This window comes from Triturus cristatus, chromosome 2_2 (assembly GCF_964204655.1).
Source record: "Triturus cristatus chromosome 2_2, aTriCri1.1, whole genome shotgun sequence".
NCBI classification, from domain to species: domain Eukaryota; kingdom Metazoa; phylum Chordata; class Amphibia; order Caudata; family Salamandridae; genus Triturus; species Triturus cristatus.
Window position 1 is genome coordinate 60,796,715 of NC_140582.1, and position 23,346 is coordinate 60,820,060.

The 23,346-nt window shown below is 45.6% G+C and overlaps 1 protein-coding gene across 2 annotated transcripts in view; it reads right to left on the minus strand.

Moving 5' to 3' along the window:
• Positions 1 to 23,346, minus strand: part of GRSF1 (G-rich RNA sequence binding factor 1) — a 300,991-nt gene that overhangs the window by 40,749 nt on the left and 236,896 nt on the right. For both annotated transcript variants that reach the window (XM_085640993.1, XM_085640994.1), the window contains exon 8: positions 1,697 to 1,832. In XM_085640993.1, coding sequence (XP_085497119.1) covers positions 1,697 to 1,832 — 136 coding nt within the window. The remainder of the gene's footprint in view (positions 1 to 1,696; positions 1,833 to 23,346) is intronic.

Genomic DNA, 23,346 nt, shown 5'->3' on the forward strand with positions numbered 1-23,346 from the left:
TTTTTGTGTGGATCTGAATAGGTCTCGGTACGGTCCCCCACCTGTCCGCAGGCCCCCCCCGTCGTGTGGGGCTCTGGAAGCGATTATCACTCGCCCATCTAACAAACACCTACAGACTTCTATATACTATCACACAGGCTGAGTCTTCTGAGATAGTCCACAAAGCCAGATTCGACTGGGAGGAGGATATTGGGGGAGCTAGCACTGATAAAGAGTGGAAATATTGCTGTGAGCAGACCGGAAACTATCCCCCAAAGGCAAGTTTCACCTCATACAGTTCCAATTCCTGCATCCTCTCTACTGCGCACCTCTAGACTTCGCTAGGCTCCGGTGGCATCCGGACTCCTGATGTTTAAGGTGCAGGGCTCGAGATGCGGACTTTGTACACCTGGCTTGGCACTGCCCAGCCATAAACTACTATTGGTCCAAGGTCTTCTAGAGTCTTTCGAGGATCTTGGAACTGCCCCTGGAGTATTACTCGAGGGTGGTGCTCTTGGGCTCTACTGCCGGCATCCAGGGTAGCGTACATCGCTTTGCCACAATTGCCGCGCTATGGGCGAAGAGGAGGGTGGCACGCACCTGAGAGAGGGACAAGGCCCCCACAGCCAGAAAATGGTTGTCAGATATGGGTCACTTTCGCCACTATCAGGAACAACTGGAACTTTACTACTCTGCACCTCCCCACACCAGCAGACCGAAAAAGATCTGTCCCCCTCTGCATTCCTAATTAATAACCCCAAATACACGGGCGGACTGAGGAGGGTTGGGACGCAGGCCGCTACTGGGGAAAGTCGTGGAGGTGGAAACGTACACTCACCAGCCCCCCAAAAAACATAATGGGCCTGTGTAGAGATCTTGTAGACATAGTACGCAGGACCAAAACTGAAGTAGGCAGTAAAGTAATTAAATTTAAGTTTATTCCTGAAAGCTAAGTATATCAAGATTCATGCAGCTGTGTGGGGAACGGCAGGTACAATGAACCAACAAACTTCTGTTCATACTAATACATTCTTATTACACAGTATGATTCTAGGAATAAAGAGATACACTATTACTACAGCCTGACCGCCTCTGTATGGAGATTGAAAGAACAGGATGGCTTACACTGTCCAAGACAGAATAGCTGTACTCCACGAAAACAAGACTGTCAGCGAGATGTTTTTCCCCACCTGGTTTACAAATGTACCGTGACAGTAGCTATTGTGTTTCTATGATTAGTAAATATTGTGATTATTGACTTATTAGCACCTGCATGTACCTTATCACTGCTCACTACGTATTGCTGAGCTGTTTGTTGTTGATTACTCAGTAAAACGGTAATAACATTTTAAAAAATACATTTTCGACCCCAGTGGCTGAAGGTCCCTTTTCGGGCTTCAGATAGAAGCTGGGTGGCAACTAAGATGACAAGTGACAATAACGACCGAAGCGACTATGCAGGCAAATTCACATCTATACATAAGCCAGCATCCTGTTAACATGCTAATTACACCACTCTCATCTTACTAGTTTTTGATACACAATTGGGATAGACGAAGCTCTGTTGTGTGGGGAAATATCATCGGAATGTACCACTTTGTTCACTCCAACATTTAACAATTTTGCTACCATGTGAGCCAAATCAATTTTAAAAGAGCCACCTGATAAGCATGTGAAATTACACTCATTTTCAGGTGGGAACAGTAACGCTACTTACGAATGAGTGACCTGTTTTTGACCATTCCGCAAACAGCATCCTCCTGCGTTGCAAACTGCACCATGGCTTCTCCCGTTGACTTGCCGTAGGAGTTGTAATCCATTGTAATCCTCATTGGGGTCAAAGGATGGAAAAACTAAGAGGAATGAATAATATTTTTATAAAAAACCCTAATGTGAAAAGGTTCATCTGCTGCACACAGTTTGTTAATTATCACATGTTTCCTATCTTATTTGTGCTCTGCGTGCCTGGTGCTTACTCTCCTAGTTCTCCTTATAGAATCCAGCTCTTGTGAAGTGTTCAGCACAACCAATCTGCAGAGCGGGTCTGAGCTAGCTCTCCAAAAAATCTACTTATTTAGAGTGCCATCACAATCACCATCTTTTTCATTACAAACACAAGCAAGTTGTTGAGTAGTTACATTAGATCACTCAACTCAACATAAACAAGCATTGGCATAGCCAATAGGTCTCGCTTTTGGGACCTTATAAGTATTTAGTTATGCAGCACAATATCCTTGGTGCAACAACATCAACTGTTGCATGGTAAACACTCATAAGGCCCCAAAGGCGAGAACTATTGGCTATGCCAATGCTTTTTTTTTTTTTTTTTTAAGGACAAGCAGTGCTATCAGGCTCCGGCTGCCACTTAGAGGTAGAGAGAGAGAGGTGTGTAGAGAGAGAGAGAGGTGTGTATAGAGAGAGAGAGAGAGAGAGAGAGAGAGAGGTGTGTAGAGAGAGAGAGAGGTGTGTAGAGAGGCATGACAATGCCTTGCTGATCAACATGATCGTGATAGAACTGCCATCAACACTGTTCTCGATCTGCCTCTAAACAATGGTGCTAGAATGAAATCCTTGAAATCTATAAGCTACAAGCCTGTGTTGTTTGAACCATGATCCTTACTCAGAGAGATGTGGTGCTTGGATGCTCGGAGGGTTATTGACATCTCTAAATTAGGAAACATCAAGATTACATTACTGCTCGCTCGTAAATCATGGGGAGCCCATGCAAGTGAACGTGGTGTATGTTGGTTTACACAAACCGTAAAAGACAAAATTTCAACCGAAATTAAACGTATTCTTGGCAATTACTGCAAAATTTGCTAAAGTTACGAATAAGGTGGTTTTATTTAGCGTAGTAATAGTTCATCCTCTTGTTTTTTTGTACACAAGGAAACTCGAGCATATTTAGAAATATCATCAAGATGAACTCTGCACAAACTGACTGCTTTTTAGGGGAGGGTGGGAGCATGGGAGGCGTGCCGCAGAGGGTGAGGCTATGTCAGATATGCTGAATAATGCTATAAATTATGGCTGTGCAGTCTGTCTACGCCTGAAAGCAAAACAGTGTATGAGTCTAACACTTTTAATAGACAAAGTATGGGATGATGCAGATGTGGAATGATGGGTGAACAATATTTATAGCTGTAAATTCAAGTTATACACATGATTAGCGTGACGTAACTTCTTTAGGAAATGGGTGTCCAGTATAGTTAAAGGACGACCGGATTCATGCCTGGTTTTCAGGATAAGTATTGACTAGTTTCAAGTTGGATGAAAAATATAGGCAGCAGCAGAGAAGCCAGTCCACAATCAGCGAACCTCTACACTGATATGTCTTTACATTTTAAGGGAAAACGGCGCTGTTAAAAAACAGAAAGAAATGCGCCTGGACAAAAGTGAAAGCTGCGGTATTATTGAATAAATAAATAAAGGTGCACTGTAAAGAGTGAAAGTGGCGGTATTTCTAAATAAATAAAGGTAACATGCGAAACCGGATGTGGGTGCATCCGCGAGTGGTGCACGCGCGCTGGGGAGATCTCTTTTTGAAAGCACATACTCGTGCTTGTGGCGCGCCGCTGTGCACTCCTGCAAGCTGTATGCCGCCACAAGCACAAGTATGTGCTTGGAAAAAGAGCGGCACGGTGGCTAAAAGTCTCCTATGCAGTGCATGCGCACTGCGTAGGCGAGACCTAAAAACGGATGGATCTATGAATAACCGGAGAGATAACTTCCATAACTGGAGAGATCGTTGCCACCAGGAATATTTTCATGGTGGGAGCTAAGGCAAGTATGAGGCAGACAGCAAAGACATCAAGTGCAACTAAAACTGGGTGGACTGAAAGTATCTTTAGCCGAATTAACATACCTTTAGACACATCTCCGAACTGAGACTTTATCCCAGTGCACAGATGAATTCTCTTCAGTACAAGTTTTTACTGACTAAAGACCATTCACTCCACAAGTATAGAACGTAGTATCTGTGCGCAGTCACTTTTTACCCTCAAATTAGTCCCTGTTCGAAGGCACGGTCTCTGGTTTAGGGGTGCTGGCTTAGGTCTTGTAAAGCCCTAGGATACAATAAAGTGACTCCATAATAGAGACAAAAGTATAAAAGAGACCACAGAAGATGTTTTCCACCATTCAATCACTTTTTTGAATGAAGCCTATAATAATTATTAACACATCCTTGCGAACCATTTTGACAGAAATAAATAAGACCTTAAATACCGTGATGTGCCACATTATCTCTCCAGCTAATGGAAACAGATTACAATAAAGTGTAAACATCTTAGTTGTATGGCAATTATGCTTTTGGTGCCTTGGCAGCAGTGGTATTGCCTAAGAGCATTCCTCGGACGTGAAAATGCCATTCCTGGGTAGAGTCGAACCAGACTTGATAAAGAAGATTGAGTTGGCCTCCATATGCAGTGCTGTCTCTTCCTTCCACCAGATAGTGGCAGGACCAATTGATCTATCAATGGCAAGACTGACGAACAGTCTTTCAAGAGTCCTAGAGCAAATACCAGGACTTGCATAGCCCAGATGGGCTGCGAATGAGGAATGTATCCTTTTCTCAGTCACTAGTGTGTGCATTAAATCTTAGGTGTGGACGTTAGGTTTATCAGGTATGCTCTTTCTGGTGGACATTCTCTCTATCCTTAATCCTTTAGGAGGCTGCCTTTTTAATAATGCGTAGAAAATATTTATGGAGAGGACTATCCACATGGAAAAGGTCCTCGTTTGCCTTTTGCCCCAGAAAACCCCACCAAGATTTGATCGTCCACCCGATACTCTTTGATATGATCAATGTAAAAAATTAGCACTCTTTTGAGGCCTAAGAGTTTAAGTCTCTCCTCCTCTTTCAAGGGATTAGGCGGGGCAATGAAAGTCAGAAGAGTAATGGATTGTCTGACATGAAAGGGAGTCACAACTTTAGGTGAAAGGCCACTTAAATCCTTATCACAAGGTTGTCCAGAAGGAAGGTCGTGTAGGGCAGCCAGATTGATCAGGCTTGAAGCTCACTCTTGTGACAAGCTAAAAAGTGATTGTGGTAAGGAAGGCCATCTTCATTGTCAACAGAGGTATGCTACAGCTGTACAATTGCTCAAATGGGGTAAACATAATTAAAGTAAGGACCAAATTAAGGCCCCACGCTGGCATTACAAAAGATTTAGGAGGAAACATGTTGACTAAACCTTTGAAAAAAAGGCATCACAATGGGTAGGTTGAATAAACACGATTTATCCGGTAAGAGCATTAAGGCTGAATGGGCCGACAGATAACCTTTAACAGTGCCCAATGCAAGACCTTGCTGGGCCAAAAACAAGACAACAGTAACACATCTGATAGTTTGGCACCTGCAGCATGGACCTGTTGCAGGCTAGAGTGAGCCACAAACTTGACCCTGCGCCTGACGTAAGCATATTTGGTAGAAGGATGCCTGGACGCCGTGCACCACTTTGAGAGGTAGATTGAATGCAGTCAACTGCTGTTCTCAATCGTCACACATGAAGATGTCTATTGCAGAGGCCTGGCGCAGCTCTCTGCCCTGATGCTGTGACAGAAAAACCTCCCTAAGTGGCACCCTGCTCAGAGGACAGAAGCTCATGCCCAGAAGTTCAGGGCACCACCCTCTCCTAGCCCAGTCTGCAGCCACTAGCATGACTTGGGTCTGGTCGTTCCTGGTCTTATTCAGAATCCAGGATAGGAGAGGTAGCCGTGGGAAAGCATAATGGAGTTTCGTGCTCCACTCTACGCAGAATGCATCTCCCAGAGAAAGCCTTCTTTGTGAACTCCAGTGTGCTGAAGTTTTGACACTGTGCATTTTCAGCGGAGGCCAAGAAATCGAGCCAGGGTTCTCCAGATTGCTGGAAAATGCCCCGCCCCACCTCTGCATGTAGCTAGGTGCTACTGGCTGAGTTTGTCTACCCTCGCATTTAAAGATTCCACTAGGTGGTGTAAGATCAATGCAATGCATCAACAATTCAGCCAGGTCCAGAAGAGCAAAGGCTCCAGCACAGAACACAGGACCCTACCCAGGCCCGCTTGTTGCAATACCACATGTTGGTGGTGTTGTCCGTGAAGACCTAAACCAGCCTCCTCTTAATGGACGGTAGGCAGGCTTTTAACACCGAGTGAATAACCCACAACTCTGGCAGGTTTAGGAGGCATAGATAGAGCAGAGGGTGGACTCAAGCAGTAATACACCTGAAGACCTTCACGGATCAGGAGGGAGACCACAGGGCACCTTGACGTCCTCAAGACTTCTTAGAATGCGACTTGCAAGGCCTGAACGAGCAACGCTTGGACTTCTCGTGTTTTGCCTTGAAATTACACTTACCCGAAGACTTGGACCGCAACCACAATTTGTTGAAGGAACAGCCATGAGAGCAGGAACAGGCTCATGTCCTGGACTTCATACAGGAATGTCCCAGACACGACTTCCTGTGGTGCTTGAGAAAGTACAACTTGGCTTGGTGTTCCTGCATTGCCTTTGAGTTCATGAGGGCACACTCCGCAGATGACTTGGTGTTGTGGCCCGAACCCAAACCCCAGAGACATACCTTGAGGGGATCTGTCACAGACATTTGTTTGAGTCAGTCCCTACAAGGATTAAACCCTGTAGTTTTAGAAGGGGACATGTTCCCTTGCACAAGACATTTTTGAGAGAAAAATGCTGGTCAATTGACAAGGAAAAAAAAGGAGCTAGCTTCGGATCTGCATAAAAAGACATGGAAAGAGAGGAAATGATGTCTGCGTGCCTGGGTGGCATCTACATGCACCTCTATCTGTCACTTTCGGGGCAGAGAGTAGTCAACACAGAGCAACACGATGACACCTACCGGAACACAGGGGCTATGCTGAAAAAGTTTCGGCTCCAGTCTGGCAACTGCAGATAATCTAAAGGTCAGAAATCTGCAGTTTGAAGTATCGGCTAAAACAGAGCTATGGCCCCAATTGTCTATAAGGTAATCAATTTTCACTCACAATAACCAGTGAACTAAAGAGTTCAGATTTTACCCTGGCACATTTTCTGCTATCTGATTCACCCTGTTCAGTTGCATAATACATATGTTTAGGATCTGCAAATTACATCTATAAGCTGTAAATTGTTTTAAGTAATATTTGTGTTTATTCTACTAATTCTGATTTTCAAACTACTGTATTGCAATGTAGCTTATGTTCCTATAAAGCCGGTGATTAAGAAATGATCCATCGTGCCAACCCACTGCACCTTTCTGTCAGACCATGTTCTACGTACCATCTACTGAGGCATTACACTGTGCTTTTTAAAAGCCTTGACGCACAGGCAGAACAATGTCATGCAGGCATCCCAATAACAAATGTGGGAGCGAGGGATTAGAAATATGCATTAACCCGAGAAGGGACACTCCTTCTGATTTGCAACTTTTCTTGCTCAAACCAACTACGAATCAACTCTTCCTAGCCAGAGAAGCTGCTGCCTTGAAGTTTCCTGAGAACATTTTTGCCACAGTTGAAATAACAGACTGGTAGCAGACAGACATGGAGAAAATAGGGTCTGAATTCAGAGGCTTACATGGATGCTCCATTCTCGTGGAGATGTACTTAATGGCCGGTAAATGTTTTTTTTTATAAATAAAGAGGGCATGGATTGTCAACAATTCTTTGATAGCAAGAATCGAATAGTTTCTTACCTGTCGGTGTAGTTTTGTAGCTTGAAGAATTTTCTGGATTCACATGCTGTGCATTATTGCGCCATCTAGTGGTTGGGTCCGGAATTGTAGTATTTCTTTCCTTTTTTTTTGTTGTTGTTGTTTGTGGGCGTTGACATACCACCATTTTGTGTCCTCATGTGACGTCGACGGGCTTCCTCCGGAAGCTCCCACCTTTGGTCTCCATCTTCGGATTATTTTATTTTCTCTTCTTCAATTGTGAATCTTCCTGGCGGAGGAAGGTGGGTTCGCTAGTGAATCCAGGAAATTCTTCAAGCTGCAAAACTACACCGACAGGTAAGAAACTATTCGTTTTGCAGCGTGAATCTTTTCTGGATTCACATGCTGTGCATAGACTTTGTAGCGGTTTGCTAGTCTCGAGGTGGTTGAGTGGAAGATGAACTTTGGTTTATGAATAGATGTTGTAAGACCTTTTTTTCTACTTGTACTTCTTTATTCATTTAAATGTCCATACAGTAATGTTTTGTGAATGTGTGCACTGAAGACCATGTTGCCGCCATGCAGATGTCCTGAATTGGAGTATTAGCTAGAAAGGCAATAATTGCTCCTTTCTTTCTTATTGAGTGTGCCCGTGGGGCATCTTGTAAGACATGTCCTGCCTGCCTGTGGCATAACTGTATGGCTTGCCCTATCCATCTTGCAATGGTGTTTTTGGTTACTGGTCTTCTTAGAAAACTCTTTGCAAAGGATACAAAGAATGGTTTTGTTTTCCTCTATTCCTTGGTTCTTTCAATGTAGTACATGACCGCCCTTCTTGCGACAAGTGTGTGCAAAGCTCTTTCTGCTTTTGTCTTTGAGTTTTGAAAGAAACTTGGTATTTGTATACTCTGATGTGGAATTGTAATACCACCTTTGGTATGAATTGAGGATATGACCTCATGACAATCCTGTTACTATATATTTGGAAGTACGGTTCTTGCAGTGTTAGTGTCTGTTGTTCACTAACTCTACGTAAGGATGTTATTGCCACTAAAAAAGCAGTTTTTAGTGTGAGCATTTGTTGCGTTGCCTTGTGCAGTGGTTCGAATGATGCTTTCATCATTTGTGCTAGAACTATGTTCAGGTTCCAATGCGAGTGCTGGCAGCATTTATGGAGGTGCAATTCTTTTTGCTCCTTCCAGGAATCTTTTGACCACATGCGAAGTGAAGAAACGTTTCCCGGTTTCTCCTCTGGTATAAGTTACAATTGCTGCTAATTGTACTTTTAATGATGTATAGCATAATTTAATTTCTTGTAAATGTGTGAAGTATTGTAGCACTGTTCTTTCCTTTGTAATCTTTTATGAAAGACGTTTTCTAAGCCACCATTGTGTATATCTCTTCCACTTTGCTGTATAACATTCCTTGTTGTTGGTTTCCTAGGTTCTCTTAGAACAGCCATTATGCTTTCTGGTAGTTTGAGATGTGCGAATTCTAAGTCCTCAGGAGCCATGCTGCTAGGTCTAAGCTCTCTAGTTCTGGGTGAAGTACTTTTCCCTTTTGCATTGTAAGCAAGTCTTTCTTTTTTGGCAGTTTGTGCATTGTTCCTTGCGACATCTGCATTATTTCTGAGAACCAAGTTTGCCTGTCCCACTGTGGTGCAATGAGAATCATTGTCATTTGGCTGATCTTGCATTTGCTGATCACCTTGTTCATTAATGGTATTGGGGGAAAAGCGAAAGCAAATATCCCTGACCAGTCCATCCATAGCGCATTCCCTAGGGACTGACTGCAAGGTCGCCTGGAAGCGAAGTTTTGGCATTTTGCATTGTGGGGTGTTGCAAATAGGTCTTTTTGTGGTGCCCCCCATTTCCTGAAATTCTTTGGAGTGCTGCTGGATTTAGTTCCCACTCATGGGATGATGTTGTTTGTTTGCTCAGTTTGTCTGCTTATACATTGTCCTTCCCTGGTAGGTGTACTGCTATTATGTCTATTCCCTTTGGATTTGCCCATCTCCAAATCTCCTGAGCTAGCGTTGAGAGTGCTACCGACTGAGTTCCTCCTTGTTTGTTAATGTAAAACGTTGTTGTGTTTTCCGTTTGTATCAACACTCTTCTCCCGTATAACTCTTTCTGAAAGGCTTTTAAGGCGAAGAATACAGTTTTTAACTCCAAGATATTGATGTGTTTCACTGCATCCTGCTGTGTCCACAATCCCCTCACTTTGAGGTTGTTCATGTGTGCTCCCCATCCCATTAGGTACGCATCTTTTGTTATGGTCACTGTTGGAGTTGGTGTTGTGAAAAGTCTGCCCTGTGCTATGTTTGTTTTGTTCCACCATGCCATCTCTTGATGAACTGTCTGTGTGACAACCAATAGATCCTCCCAACTCCATGTTGCCTGTGACCATTGCTGCTGAAGCCATTCCTTGAACGGTCTCATGTGTAGGCGAATGTTGGGGACTAAATAAAATGCATGAAGCCATAGTTCCCAGCAGCTTCCCCACTGTCCTCACTGTCAGAGCTTGCCCCTGCGGTATAGATGTGTCTCCTCCAGTAGTGCTAGTGTTCTCCTCTCTTTCCCTAAAATTGTGTTGATTTGTGCTCCTAAGAACACCTTTTGTTGTTCTGGTTATGTTGACGATTTGTCCCAGTGTATTGAGAAACCTAGTTGAATTTGTGTTTCTATTACTGGCACTATATGCTGTTTGCATAGATTGTAGGAGCTTGCTCTTACTAACCAGTCATCTAGGTATGGGTGAACATGAATTCCTTGTCTTAGGTGCGCGGCTATCGCGGCTAGGCAATTTGTGAAGACTCTTGGTGCAGATTTTAGGCCGAAAGCTAGCACCTTGAACTGGTAATGTGTCTTGTTGACCACAAATCTTAATAGACTCTTGTGTCTCTTGTTCATGGGAATGTGCAAGTACGCTTCCTTTAAGTCTATGTTGGCCATGTAGTCTCCTGTTTGCAGTTGAGGTATTACCTTTTGCAGTGTTGTCATTTTGAAGCTTTCAGTCTTTATGAATTAGTTGAGGAACCTTAGGTCCAGTATTAGTTTTAAGGTTCCGTCCACCTTTGGGATACGGAAGTACGTGGAGTAAATGCCCTTGTTCCTTTCCTTGCATGGTACTTGTTCTATTGCATGTTTGTACAGAAGTTCTTGTACCTCTTGTAGTAATTGAGATAATTCCTTTTTGGAATGTATCTTCTTGCTTGGACTTTTGTTTGGAGGTTTTCTTGCCAGTTCTATGTAATAACCGTACTGTATTATGTTTAGTATCCATTTGGCTAAAGTTATCCTTTCCCACTCTTTGAGGAAGTATTTTAATCTGCCTCATACTGGAGCAGTATGTTGCAGGAACTGTTTGATTTTTTGATTTCGGATTTGCCTTGTTTTACTTTTGTGTAGCACACTCTTTGATGTCTTTGGAGTGTGTACAAGTTTTTGAGTGCTGTCACTTGTTGGTTGTTTGTGGCCCCCTCATTGTGGCTGGCCTCTTCCTCGAAGGGACTGCCTACCCTGTTGGTATTGCCAGTTCTGCTGCTGTCCCGGTTGTTGTCCTTGACTTACTCCTTGATAAGTCTGTTGAAAGGTTTGGTGCAAGGTTTTTTTTTGGTTTTTTTGGCAGAGTTTTATATAGCGCGAACTTGACTCGAATCCAACCAGGTATCAGAGCGCTTTACAAGGTTGTTCTCCGTGAGGGTGTGCCTCTACGCATGCCTCTGAACTGCAGTGCCACCATGGACCTTGCGGTATCAATGTCTTTCTTTAATTGGTTACGTTTTTCGTCCACCACACTTCCAAATAGCTGTTCTCCATTGAAAGGGGAGTTTAGAACGTTATTTTGTACCTCTGGCTTGAAACCTGAGATTCGCAGCCATGCATGCCTCCTCGCTGTGATTCTGGTTTCCATTTGCCTACTGGCTGTTTCAGCAGCGTCTAGGGCTGATTTTAAACATGTGTTTGCCATGTTGTTCCCCTCCTCAACTAAGTGGTTTGTCCTTCTTTGAAATTGGTCTGGTAGGTGTTTTAACAGCTCTCCAACTTCTTCCCAATGTTGATATGCATGCTATTGGTTAAAGCATTCAAATTAGCTATGCGCCATTGAATTGCCGCATTTCTCTCTCCCTTCCATCCCATGAAGTCCATCCTTTTGCTCTCTGTCAGGTGGAAGGGCCACATTATTTGGTACATTAGCTCTCTTTCGAACAGTAGAAGCAATGATTGAGTCAGCTGGCACTGAACCCCTAATGTACATAGGATCCTTAGAGGAATGCTTGTATTTTTTCTCACCTCCTGGCGTGACCGCCTTGCAAGTGGCAGGTTCTTTAAAAGCTTCTTTACCTTGATCCAAAATACTTGGGAACATAGGAAGGAATCGACTTCTTGTTTGACTGGGCAGCAATGTTTCTAACAGAAAACATGATTGGGGTTTTTCTTCTTCCAATTGCACTCCATAGGTGTCTGCTGCTTTCTTTATGACTTGGTTGTACATTCCAATGCCATCTGGTGGGGAGGGCCTCGATGGATACGTCTCCATTGCTTCCTCTGGTGATTCGGCGTCGAGATCTTCCCATTGCAGGTCTTAAGCCTCCGAAGTTGCTGAACCCACATAGGTTTGTTCTTCTTCCTCTCCCTCGTCCTCGACGAATAATTATTCCTCTTCATCTTGTGGCTCGGGAGTTGTTGGCGGCTGTAATTCTTCGACATGTTATTTGACGTCAACATCGATAGAAATTTTCGGTGGAATTTTGAAAAGTTTAATCTTTTCGTCAAAATCTTTCTTTCGTTGCAAGATACTTACCATTTCTGCTTCAAGTCTCTTTTTCTCCATATCTGACCCGTTAATTTTGGCGTCTAAATTTTCCGCCTTTCTTTTTGAGCTTGACGGCGCCACTGCCAAAGCCTGTTTCGACCTCTATTTCTTGGACGTCTGCGCGACCTTTACGTGACTGTCTTTCGAAGTCTTTGAACTTTCGAGGGTCTTTTTTCCCGTCTCGGAGACTCGTCTAAGGAACCGACGATTGTTTTCCCTTGGACGCGCTTGCGGACGTAGAGTGTTTGGACGCCGAGGCTCCTTTCAAGGGCTTAGAGTCAGATTTTCTGGACTCGCTTACCTTTTTCGAGGTCAACAGTTCCCTTACCTCCTTTGGAGTTTTCTCCTCGACCTCAATGACTGTGACCTCTGTTTCCCCTTTGACTTCTGGACCTTCGGCGACCTTGTCCGTGTCTTGACTGGAGAGGCCCAGGTCTCGAAGTGATGGTGGTGGGTCTTATATTGTTATAATTGGCTCTTCTCTTCCTCTCTCTTTCTCTAAACGTCTTTGGGGTGAAAGCTGAGCATGCATTGCAGTCGTCGCTTCAGTGATCCAGTGGCAGGCAAAGGTTGCAGACTGGATGCTGGTCCTTTTGTGCTTTTTTGTGGTGACACTTGTCACAGAATTTGAAAGGTGTTTTGTCCATTACCGCATACAGGGAGCCCCCTGTATGCGCATTCTTCGTGTCGAAGTTTTATTTCAACGTCTTCGTCGCGCACCGGTTCGTAGGATCGAAGTCCGGTACGTCGAAGACTCTTTTCTCCTGTTATTAGTATATTTTTTCGTCGATTCCTCTATAGCTCCTCCGTCTCGATCCAGACCCAACGGCGGAAAAAAAGAATCTGAAGATGGTGACCAAAGGTGGGAGCTTCCGGAGGAAACCCGTTGACGTCACATGAGGACACCAAATGGTGGTATGTCGACACCTACAAAAAACAAAAAAGAAATACTACACTTCCGGACCCAACCACTAGATGGCGAAATAATGTACAGCATGTGAATCCAGAAAAGATTCACGCTGCAAAAGTACCCTTTCTCAGTAGCAGATACCTCCAGGGTTTCAATACAAAAACAATCCAAGGCGCATAGTGTGATGCATGAGGACTACAAACTCAATCACTTTTGCTGCCATGTAGTAGATGAAGGATAGGTAGTCATCAGGCAGAGCCAGTGAAACTGTTGCAGACAATGGCCTAGGACGAGAGGTGGGCAAGCCACACTCGAGCCAGATGCCTGGCACAGCTCCAGGTCTTTTGGACCCTCAAGTCCAAACGAGCCAAGCTTTTGTGGGAGGCAATGTGCAAAATGGTTACAGCTGTCAACCATCTACCATGGGGGTGAGGTTTGAATCTTGGCCACAGCTCCACATCATGTGAATCCCAGCAAATTTCCTTTGGCTTGGACAGAACAAAAAACAATAGAAAGCACTGGCAAAGCCAACAGGTCTTGCCTATGCAAAGGCTATTGGTTTTGCCAATGTGCTTTAGCCATTTTGTACACCAACGTGGCTGCTTTTCAGCATGGTACAGAGGAGAGTGACGTGGATTTGTGTGTCGCAGAGTGGCGTGTCACAGAGTGGAGTGTTGCAGTGTCATAAAAAGCAACGGTGAAGATTCAAGTGGTACAGAGTAGACTATAGTGCAGCGGTGCAGTGGGCGTAGACTGTAGTAGCATAGAATGGAGTGCTGTAGACTTCAGTGTCGCAGAGTGGTGGAGTGATGCAGAGTAAAGTGGCGAAGAGTGCACTGGCAAAGAGTGGAGTAGAGTGGTGTATAGTAGAGTGATGTAGACTAGAGTGCAGTGGTGCGGAGTAAAGTGGCGTAGATGTCAGTGGCAGAGAGGGCAGGGTTGCAGAGTAGAGTGTCGTAGAGTGCAATGGAGTCCAGTGGAGTGGCACAGAGTGCAGTGGTGTAGAATGGAGTGATGCAGAGTGGAAGTGGCCTCGAGAGCATTGGCCTACAGTGCAACAGAGTGGCATGCAGAGTAGAGGGTCGTAGAGCGCAGTACTGTAGTGTTATGTAGAGTACATTGGCGTAGAGTAGTGCAAAGTAGAGTAGAGTAGCACTGAGAGCAGTGCCGTAGAGAACAGTGGTGCAGAGTAGAATGGAGTGGTGTAGAATGCAGTGACAGAGTACAATGGTGTGGAGGGTTTGGAGTAGAGTGGCGTAGAGAGCAGTGGTGTAGAGAAGGGTGTAGTAGAGTATAGTGGGGTAGAGTGCAGTGGCATAGAGTGCAATGGTTTTGAGTGCTGTAAAGTGCAGTGGTTTAGAGTAGAGTGGCATAGAGTGGAGTTCTGCAGCGTAGATTGAAGTGGTGTAGAGTGGTGTCGCTGAGTAGATTGTTTCAGAGTAGATTGGAGTAGGGTCGAGTGCAATGGCATAGAGTGCATTCAATCAATCAATCAGGGGTTTATATAGCGCGCTACTCACCCGTGAGGGTCTCAAGGTGCGGGGGTCCGTAGGCTCCGGATCAGTCGAAGAGCCAAGTCTTGAGGTCCTTCCTGAACCTGTGCAGGGTCAGGGAGCGACTGATGTTCACAGGGCGCTCGTTTCAGGTTTTAGCTGCGATGTAGGAGAAAGCTCTCCCGCCGGTTCTGTTTCTGCGGGGGACCTCTGCCAGGGCGAGGTCGGCGGAGCAGAGGTGCCTCTTGAGTACGTGGAAGGATACTCTCTCGTTGAGGTATTTGGGTCCGATGTTGTTGAGGGATTTGTAGGCGTGGGTGAGGAGTTTGAAGATGACCCTCTTCTCGACGGGGAGCCAGTGGAGGCCTCGTAGGTGTTGGGTCATGTGCTCGTGACGCGGTGTCCCGAGGATGAGTCTGTGGAGTTCCGGATGGTTTGGAGTTTGTGTAGAAGAGTTTTGTTGATTCCGGCATAGAGGGCGTTGCCGTAGTCCAGTCTGCTGGTTACGAGTGCGTGGGTGATGGTCCTTCTGCAGTCTGGGGGGGGGGATCCATTTGAAGGTCTTACGGAGGATGCGAAGGCAGTTGAAACTAGTGAAGGCGACGGCGTTGATCTGGCAGGTCATGGAGAGGGAGGAGTCAAGGATGATGCCGAGGTTCCGGGCGTGGTTTGTAGGAGTGGGTGGACTTCCGCGGGCGGTGGGCCACCAGGTCTTGTCCCAGGCGGTGGTGCAGGGTCTGTGGATGAGGACCTCGATCTTCTCTGAGTTGAGCTTCAGGCAGCTGTCTTTCATCCAGGCTGCCACGTTCTTCATTCCTTCCTGGAAGCAAAGTCTGGTGTCTTCGGGGTTCTTCGTGAGTGAGAGGATGAGCGGGGTGTCGTCGGCGTAGGGTACGATGCTGAGCCCGTGCTGTCTGACAATGGTGGCGAGGGGGGCCATGTAGATGTTGAGGAGCGTGGGGCTGAGTGATGATCCCTGGGGTACTCTCTGGTTTGGAGAGGAAGGGAGGGAGTTGAATCCTCTGGGTTCTGCCAGAGAGGAAGGATTGGCTCCAGTCGAGGGCAGCTCCTTGTATTCCCGCGTCGTGAAGTCTGGCTGCGAGCGTGCTATGTGAGACAGTGTCAAAGGCTACGGAGAGGTCTAGAAGGATGAGGGCTGCAGTGTGTCCCTGATCCAGTAGCATGCGGATGTCGTCAGTGGCGGCGAGGAGGACAGTCTCTGTGCTGTGGTTGTTGCGGAATCCAGACTGGGATGCAACGTTAAAAAGACGAAAATGCAATCAAACAATGTTTTGTCTCTTTATGTCTTTTTATATGTGGTTTGTCTGTCTTATTTTCTTTTTCAGACATTCTTAGCCCCGGATAAATAGGAGGCTTCTAGGTAAAACCGTGAGTTTTACCATTCGATCTCCACAGGTCAGGGTGCGCCTTAGCGTGTGCATACCGCCGTGGAGACCCTTGTGGTCCTGATGAAAGCTTAGCCTACTGGGCGAAAAAAGCAGAAACATGTCGACCTAATAAATTGGTCAAGCTTTGGTTATCATTACCAACCAGATCTTGCCCAACTCACGTTTTTATTGGTCTTTGATTTGCCAAGAATAAACTTGTCATTGGTTAAAATCATTTACCTTTTAATCTCACTTCCCTTCACAATCAGAAACCAGCTCCGCTGTAACACAGGCGTCGCAGCACACCAGAGAGGCATTCGGCCTCTCTGGTGGGAACCCGATGATGAAGCATGTCACCAACTAGGTTGGTGAGTGAGGGTTCTTTTAACAAATCTTTTTGGTTTTTGCCCGTGCCTTTTTTGCTCCCTATTCTTTTGTCACTCTTTTGTTGTTTAATTAATTGAATCAGGGGGAACAAGAGTGATAGTCCCTCACCCTCTTTGTGTTCTTGTGGGGTTTTACCTCTGCCAGTTTCCAGTGTTCTGGGCAGATGCCTGATCTGAGGGAGGCGTTGATGGTGCGCCCTAGTTCGGGTGCGATGACGGTGGCGGCCCTGTGGAATATGTGCGGTGGGCATGGGTCTATTGGGGCTCTTGAGTGAGTTTTCTTCATGGTCGCCGTGATGAGTTCAATGGCAGCGGGATCCCAGGCCGTGATGGTCGACACATCGGCGGCGGTGGGTAGGGGGGTGGTGTTGGTCGTTGGTTCGCTGAAATTGTCGTAGAGGGCCTTGATCTTCAGATGGAAGTAGCAGCGGAGTTTGTTGCAGAGTTCCCGGGAAGGTGTGACGTCTGTGGCTTCGCAGGTGGGTTTTGCAAACTGCTGTATGACGTTGAACAGTTCCTTGGCGTTGGTCACGTTGGTCTGGACTTTGTCTCTTATGAAGGTCCGTTTGGTGTCTCTTATGCACTGGTGGTATTCCTTTAGGGCGCTCTTGTGGTTGTTCCGTGCTTCCGTGGTTTTCAGGTTTTGCCAGGTTTTCTTTAGGAGTCTGCAGGAGCGTCTGGCTTCCTGAAGTTCTGTGGTAAATCAGGCGGCTTTCAGAGGGCGATGTTTGGCAGAGGGGTGCGAACTTGTCAGCGCAGACAGGAGACCCAGCGGTGAAATTCCCTGGCTGCGGCGTTGGTGTCGGTCGCGGCGATGGGTGGGTTTTGACAGAGGGTGGTGTTAAGATGCTCCTCTGTGACCTTGCTCCAGTTCCGTCGTGGCGGGCGCATGGTGGGTTTGGGTGTGTGGTGGTGTTGAAGGTGAAGTGGACGCAGTGGTGATCAGTCCAGGGGGGCTGGGTGGTGTGGCTGAAGCGGATGTTTGTTCCTCCCGCAAAGATGGGGTCGAGGGTGTGACCCGCTCTGTGGGTGGGCGGGTTGATGAGCTGCTTCAGTCCTAGGTTGGCGAGGTTGGCGAGGAGAGTGGTGGAGTCGGGGTCGTTGCTGTTGTCGACGTGGAAGTTCAGGTCCCCGAGTAGAATGTAGTCCGTGGAGGTGATGGCGTGTGGTGCGGCGAACTCGGCGATGGTAGTTGCGGGGTGGTTGTGAGGTCCTGGCGGTCTGTAGATGAGGGTGCAGCGCAGCGTGTTCCTGGGGCTTGTCTGGATCTGGAAATGGAGGTGTTCTGTGTTGGAGTGGGGGTCACTCATGCTGGATGTGGAGAGTCGGAGGGGGGTCTTGTGTGCGATGGCAATTCCTCCTGGGCGGTGCAGACGGTCTTTTCTCTGGATCTTGTAGCCGTCGGGGAGGGCAGTGGCGATGTCAGGCCGGATGGTCCAGGTTTCCGTGAAGAAGGCGACGTCGGGTGAGAGGGTGTCGATCAGGTCCCAGATCTCAATGGCGTGTCGGTACAGGGAGCGCACGTTGAGAAGGATGCAAGTCAGGGTTTCGGTGGTCATGGGGAGCTTTGTCGATGGTGAAGGATCTGCGGCAGGGTCTGAATGAGAACTGCCCTTGGGTGATGTTCGGCGAGGATCTTGCGCAGTCGGCATGTCTTCCAGGGTTGAGTGCGTGGAGGGTGGTTGAGTCGTAGGGGTGGGGTCTTAAAGAACCAGGGTTCCTGGCGCTGGTCGCAGTTGGGTCACTGACGGGCGCAGACAGGCTTGGCATGAAGTGCAGTGGCATAGAGTGCAGTGGGGTAAAGAGTAGTGTTGTACAGTGGAGCAGCGCAGAGTACAGTGGTGCAGAGCAAAGTGCTGTGGCACAATGTAGATTTCAGTGGTGTGGAGTAGTGCAGCATAGATTGCAGTGGTCTTGAGTGCAGTAGCATAGAGTGGAGTAGCGCAGGGTAGAGTAGAGTGGTACAGAGTTGATTAGAATGGTGTAGAGAGGATTTGCGTGGAGTTCAGAAGCATAAAGTGGAGTGGTACAGAGTACAGTGCAGTGGCAAAGAGTGGAGTGGTGCAGATTAGAGTGGTGTGCCATAGAGTAGATGAAGAATGAAGTGGCATAGAGTGCAATGGCAAAGTGGAATGGTGCGGAGCAGAGTGCAGTGACACAGAATGGAGTGGTGGCAGAGTAGAGTGGCATGGCATAAAGTGGAGTATGCATGGTGTAGTGCACTGCCGTTGCAGGCAACACATTTTCAATTGAAATGACCATTACGTTTACACACATACGGTTTTACTGATAAAAAAGTACCCAGCGCACAAACTATATGTGGAAATGTCATCACCTAGTATATTGATTTGTTTTGAGTGCATTAAAATATTTTTTTCCAGCACACTTAGGAATTACCGAAAAATGTGCATCAATTCTGCTTTCCTAATTGGGAACTATTCGGTAAAACTTGCACAGTTCCTTCACATACATTTAAATGTTGTTGTGTGCTAGAAAAAGACTTTCTTACACATCAAGATTGTTACATAAATCCTCTCATTTTGAAGTCAGGAAAAGAAAAGTAAATACCAAGCTCCCGCGGGAGCCTGACATTTGACCTCTTCCTTTTAATGTACAGTAAAGGTAACAAGATTAGAAAAAGATTTAAAGCCTTGTTTACAGAAAGCAAGTAATCGCTGGTAGAATACAGTAAATAGAGTAGGTCCCAAAAGAGAGACGAACTCAAACTGGACAGCCTAAAACAAATGAAGCCAGCAAATACAAAGCTAGCAAATGTGAGTTACAAAGCCAATGGTAGCAAATTGGCCGAATGCATTCCCAGGGAATATCCCCAAGATGTTTTTAGCAAAGCTGACCGCTGCGTTGTCAGGTAGGTTTCGACCTGCAAAGGGCATCGGACCGGTCACTATATATAGGGCTGTTGGTCTGCTGCCTGTAATAGGACGGCCCTGCTCCAATTGAAAACTGACAGTCCTCCGGACTCATATGATTTGGGGACCGAGGGTTAGGCGGGTAAGGCACTCCTTCGCATTTGTGATGGTGTTCCTTGTCCACCAAACTTTAAAACAGGCGCTTAATATTACAGGAGAACAAAGAGACTTGAGTGCATTACATTTAAAAGTAATAGTGGGCATGTTTGCTGAGTAATGAGGTGCACCGAAGGACAAAAAGCATGCAATTAGTACATGTGCAAATAGAAATAGGCTTGGATATATCAACATTCACACAACACAGTGCTGCGTGAAAATTTGTAACACTGTGTTATGTGAATATAAAAAGAACTGTTTAGTGCTAGATTTGCTCAGAGTGACACACTGATGATGTAATCCTCCATAACTGTGCAAAAAAAGATTTTTTAGCATGATGCCAAGTGTTGTGTAGTGAAACAAGAGCAAACATGCTGTGTCTAGCGTGAAATTTGTACTCCAAGTGCAGCTTCTGGTACAAATTTGGGATGACAATCAACAAAGGCTAAACCACGTAAAATCTGAAATTTCACGTTGGGAATTGGAATATCATACAATACTCCACTTGTCCCCTGTATGCGCCTAGTTTGTTTTGCTGACATTATGCAGCACTCAGTCTCATGAGCTGCCTGATGACCTGACTGGCTGCTCTTTGATGTTACAGTCTCCTCCTCAACGTCACATGTTGCCCTTTAATTGCCAAAGATTGTTCTGTGGCTTCATAGGTTATTTAACGACCTCACTAACAGCTCTATGTCCTTATAGGATGCTGTTTTACCTGCTGGGATCACTTAAGGCCACAAAGGAAGCTCTAGGAATATATACATCACTCTGTGACCATAATGCCTATTGTATAACCTAAGCTACTCTATCACCCCATAAGATGCACTATGACTTCAGGTTTCTCTGTCAATTTATAGGCCACTTATGACGTCACTGGTTGCTCTACCGCCTCACAGACTACTCTATATCCTCAGATGATGATCTAGGACCTCACAGGTCACTCAATGACAATGCTCGTTATACTATGACCTCACAGGCCTGTGTTCTCACAGACCACTCAATGAACATTCAGGATTGTCTATGACCTCATGGGCCGTTTTGTCACCTCAAAGGCCACTCAACAGCACAGGTTATTCTATGACCTTAAGACTGCTCTGAGCCTGATGATCTGATAATTCCACACAACTCTACAGACGGGCCTGTGCCATAAGGGGATTATGTCAAATCAACAAAGGAGAACAAGCGTTTCTCTTACTGACTCATCCAGTGCGCGAGTGTCCTAAGCATTAGGGTTATAAGATCACAAGAGGAAGGAAACCTACTGTTTCAGCAGATCATTTTACCATCACATATAGCCGTATGTGTGGTTTTCATGCAATAATCACATCCTTTTGTGTCTAATTGCAAATCTTGCTGCTTTTCACAACTGCAGGCCTCATGCGCCACCCAGAGAAGATGCTAGTACATCAAAGTTTTCAGCAAGCTCAGGACAATTCAACTAGACTAAGGAATCTGATGGAACTCTGTAAAATGTGGCAGTCTCACATGGCTTGACCAGGGTCAGGCGGTGCTGAATGGAATGCCCTGAGATTTAGGACAAGCTAAAGCATACAACTGGGTTGTGCGTTAAAATATAGGATGTTGGTAATATTGACCTTTATATCAACTCTAGAATAAAGATAAGTTAGTAGTCTGCATTTATAAGTTAACGTCTTCGCATTTCCCAGAGCAGTGAAAAAAAAACTGCATCAACTTTGGTAACTTACCTTTATGCCCTTCATGTTTTGTCTAGCCGAATGTTATTCAAAGCTATAACCCTGCGATTTATCCCATTTAATTAAGCAAATTCACTAAAGTCCAGCACATAGAGGTGGTTCCTTTTCCTTTGTGTGCTAGAAGAGATGCATATTGTGCTATTTGCTGCATAGTGTGGTAGTAGCATTATATAAACAAGGACAGCGGGAAACCTTCGCAGCCTCCAACTCGACGACAGACTGCGATTCTTCCCACTACGCCACTGCACTCTACCCCACTGTACTCTACAACACTCTTCTCTACACCACTGCTCTCTATGCCACTCTACTCCACACCATTGTACTCACCACACCATTCTACTCTGCACTACTGTTCTCTACGACACTGCTCTCAATGCCACTTTACTCTACTTTGCACCACTCTATGCCAATGTACTCTACATTACTCCACACCACTGCACTCTACAACACTCTACTCTACATGCGACTATATTGCACTCTACGCCCATGCTCTCGAAGCCACTACACACTGCCATTCTACTGTGTCATTTGCTGCATAATGTGTTATAGCATTATATAAACAAGGACAGAGGGAAACCTTTGCAGCCTCCCAACTCGACAGTAGATAGCGATTCTTCCCAGTATTTTGCAAAATACTTGGAAAGAATGGGGGTTTGTTTTTAGCACTATTGATAGTTCAGAATAAGATCCCCCACCCCCTCCAGATCACAGCAGGGGACTTCTGCTTGAATAAGGTAGCAAACAAGAACTAGGCAAAGGTGCCTGCCTAGGGTTGGTGAAGGGGCACGCTCATTTTCAGTCTCTGTAATGCAATGGGCAAACTGCATTAAAACCAACGGAAAAAGCTCAAGCGTTATGCAGAAAGAAGCAGGCAAGGGGAGCAGGAGCGAGGAAAAATAGTACCTCAATCATGTCGGGAGCAGTGGACAGGCACTGATTAACTAGGATTAATTTGTAATTGGTCCATGCTCCAGTGAAATGACCAGAAATTATGTTTGGCCAGCACTGGCCAATTAAAGAGGCTGCAAAGAAGAGGGACACGAAAGAAAACAAGTGGTAAGCAATGGGTGGGTTCAAAGCCCTTTTTGTATACAGAAGCCCCTCAAAGCTAGTGCATGCACTCTGAGGCTCGACCTTGAAGACATGTAATTTATTCTGTCTGTTGTGAAGCACTCTTATAACCGTAGGCAAGGTTCGCACTACGTAAAACATCCAAAAGTGAAATGAAGATTATGCCTGTCACCAACTCTCTGCTCTCTCCGTCCAAGAAATATTCATCTCGTGGCTACTGCACACTGTGAAACATCGAGATTCAATCCTGACTGCCTCGATTGACGAAATTGAGTGATCTTCAGCAAACAATTTATTTCATGATCCCCCTTTTTGCTCACCATCACATATGATAGCATCTTCAAACACGAGTTCAGGATATTTTATGTACAAAAACCTCTCTTGTTTGATTTAACAGACTATAGTTTTGCTCCACGTATAATAAGAATCTAGCCCACATGTATGGTACATATATATATTTTTTTTTGTAGAGTTTTATATAGCGCGAACTAGACCAGAGGAATCGGGTATCAGAGCTTTACATGAGCACCAGTTTCAATACAGATGGACAGTTACATTTTTTTTTTGTTAGGCACGGGGAGATTAAGTGATTTGTCCAGAATCACAGGATGTTGAGCGCTGTTGCCGAGACTCGAACCTGGTTCCCCAGATTCGAGGTCCACTGCTCTAGCCGTAAGGCTACATCCTCTCCCCAAATGACCACCTACTCAGGACCACTGGAATTATGTGATTTATCGGCAGCTGCGTTTTCCGATAATTATTGATTTGCCACATTTGTCACATTACCCATCATCTGCAGCGTAACCTGCAGATTTTAACAAATAAATCTTGCTTCTAGCTCAGAAGGATCAAAAGTTACTAAAAACGCAGTAACATGTTGCCATGCAGTGGAAGGCCCTTGTAAATGCTGACCGGTCACCTTT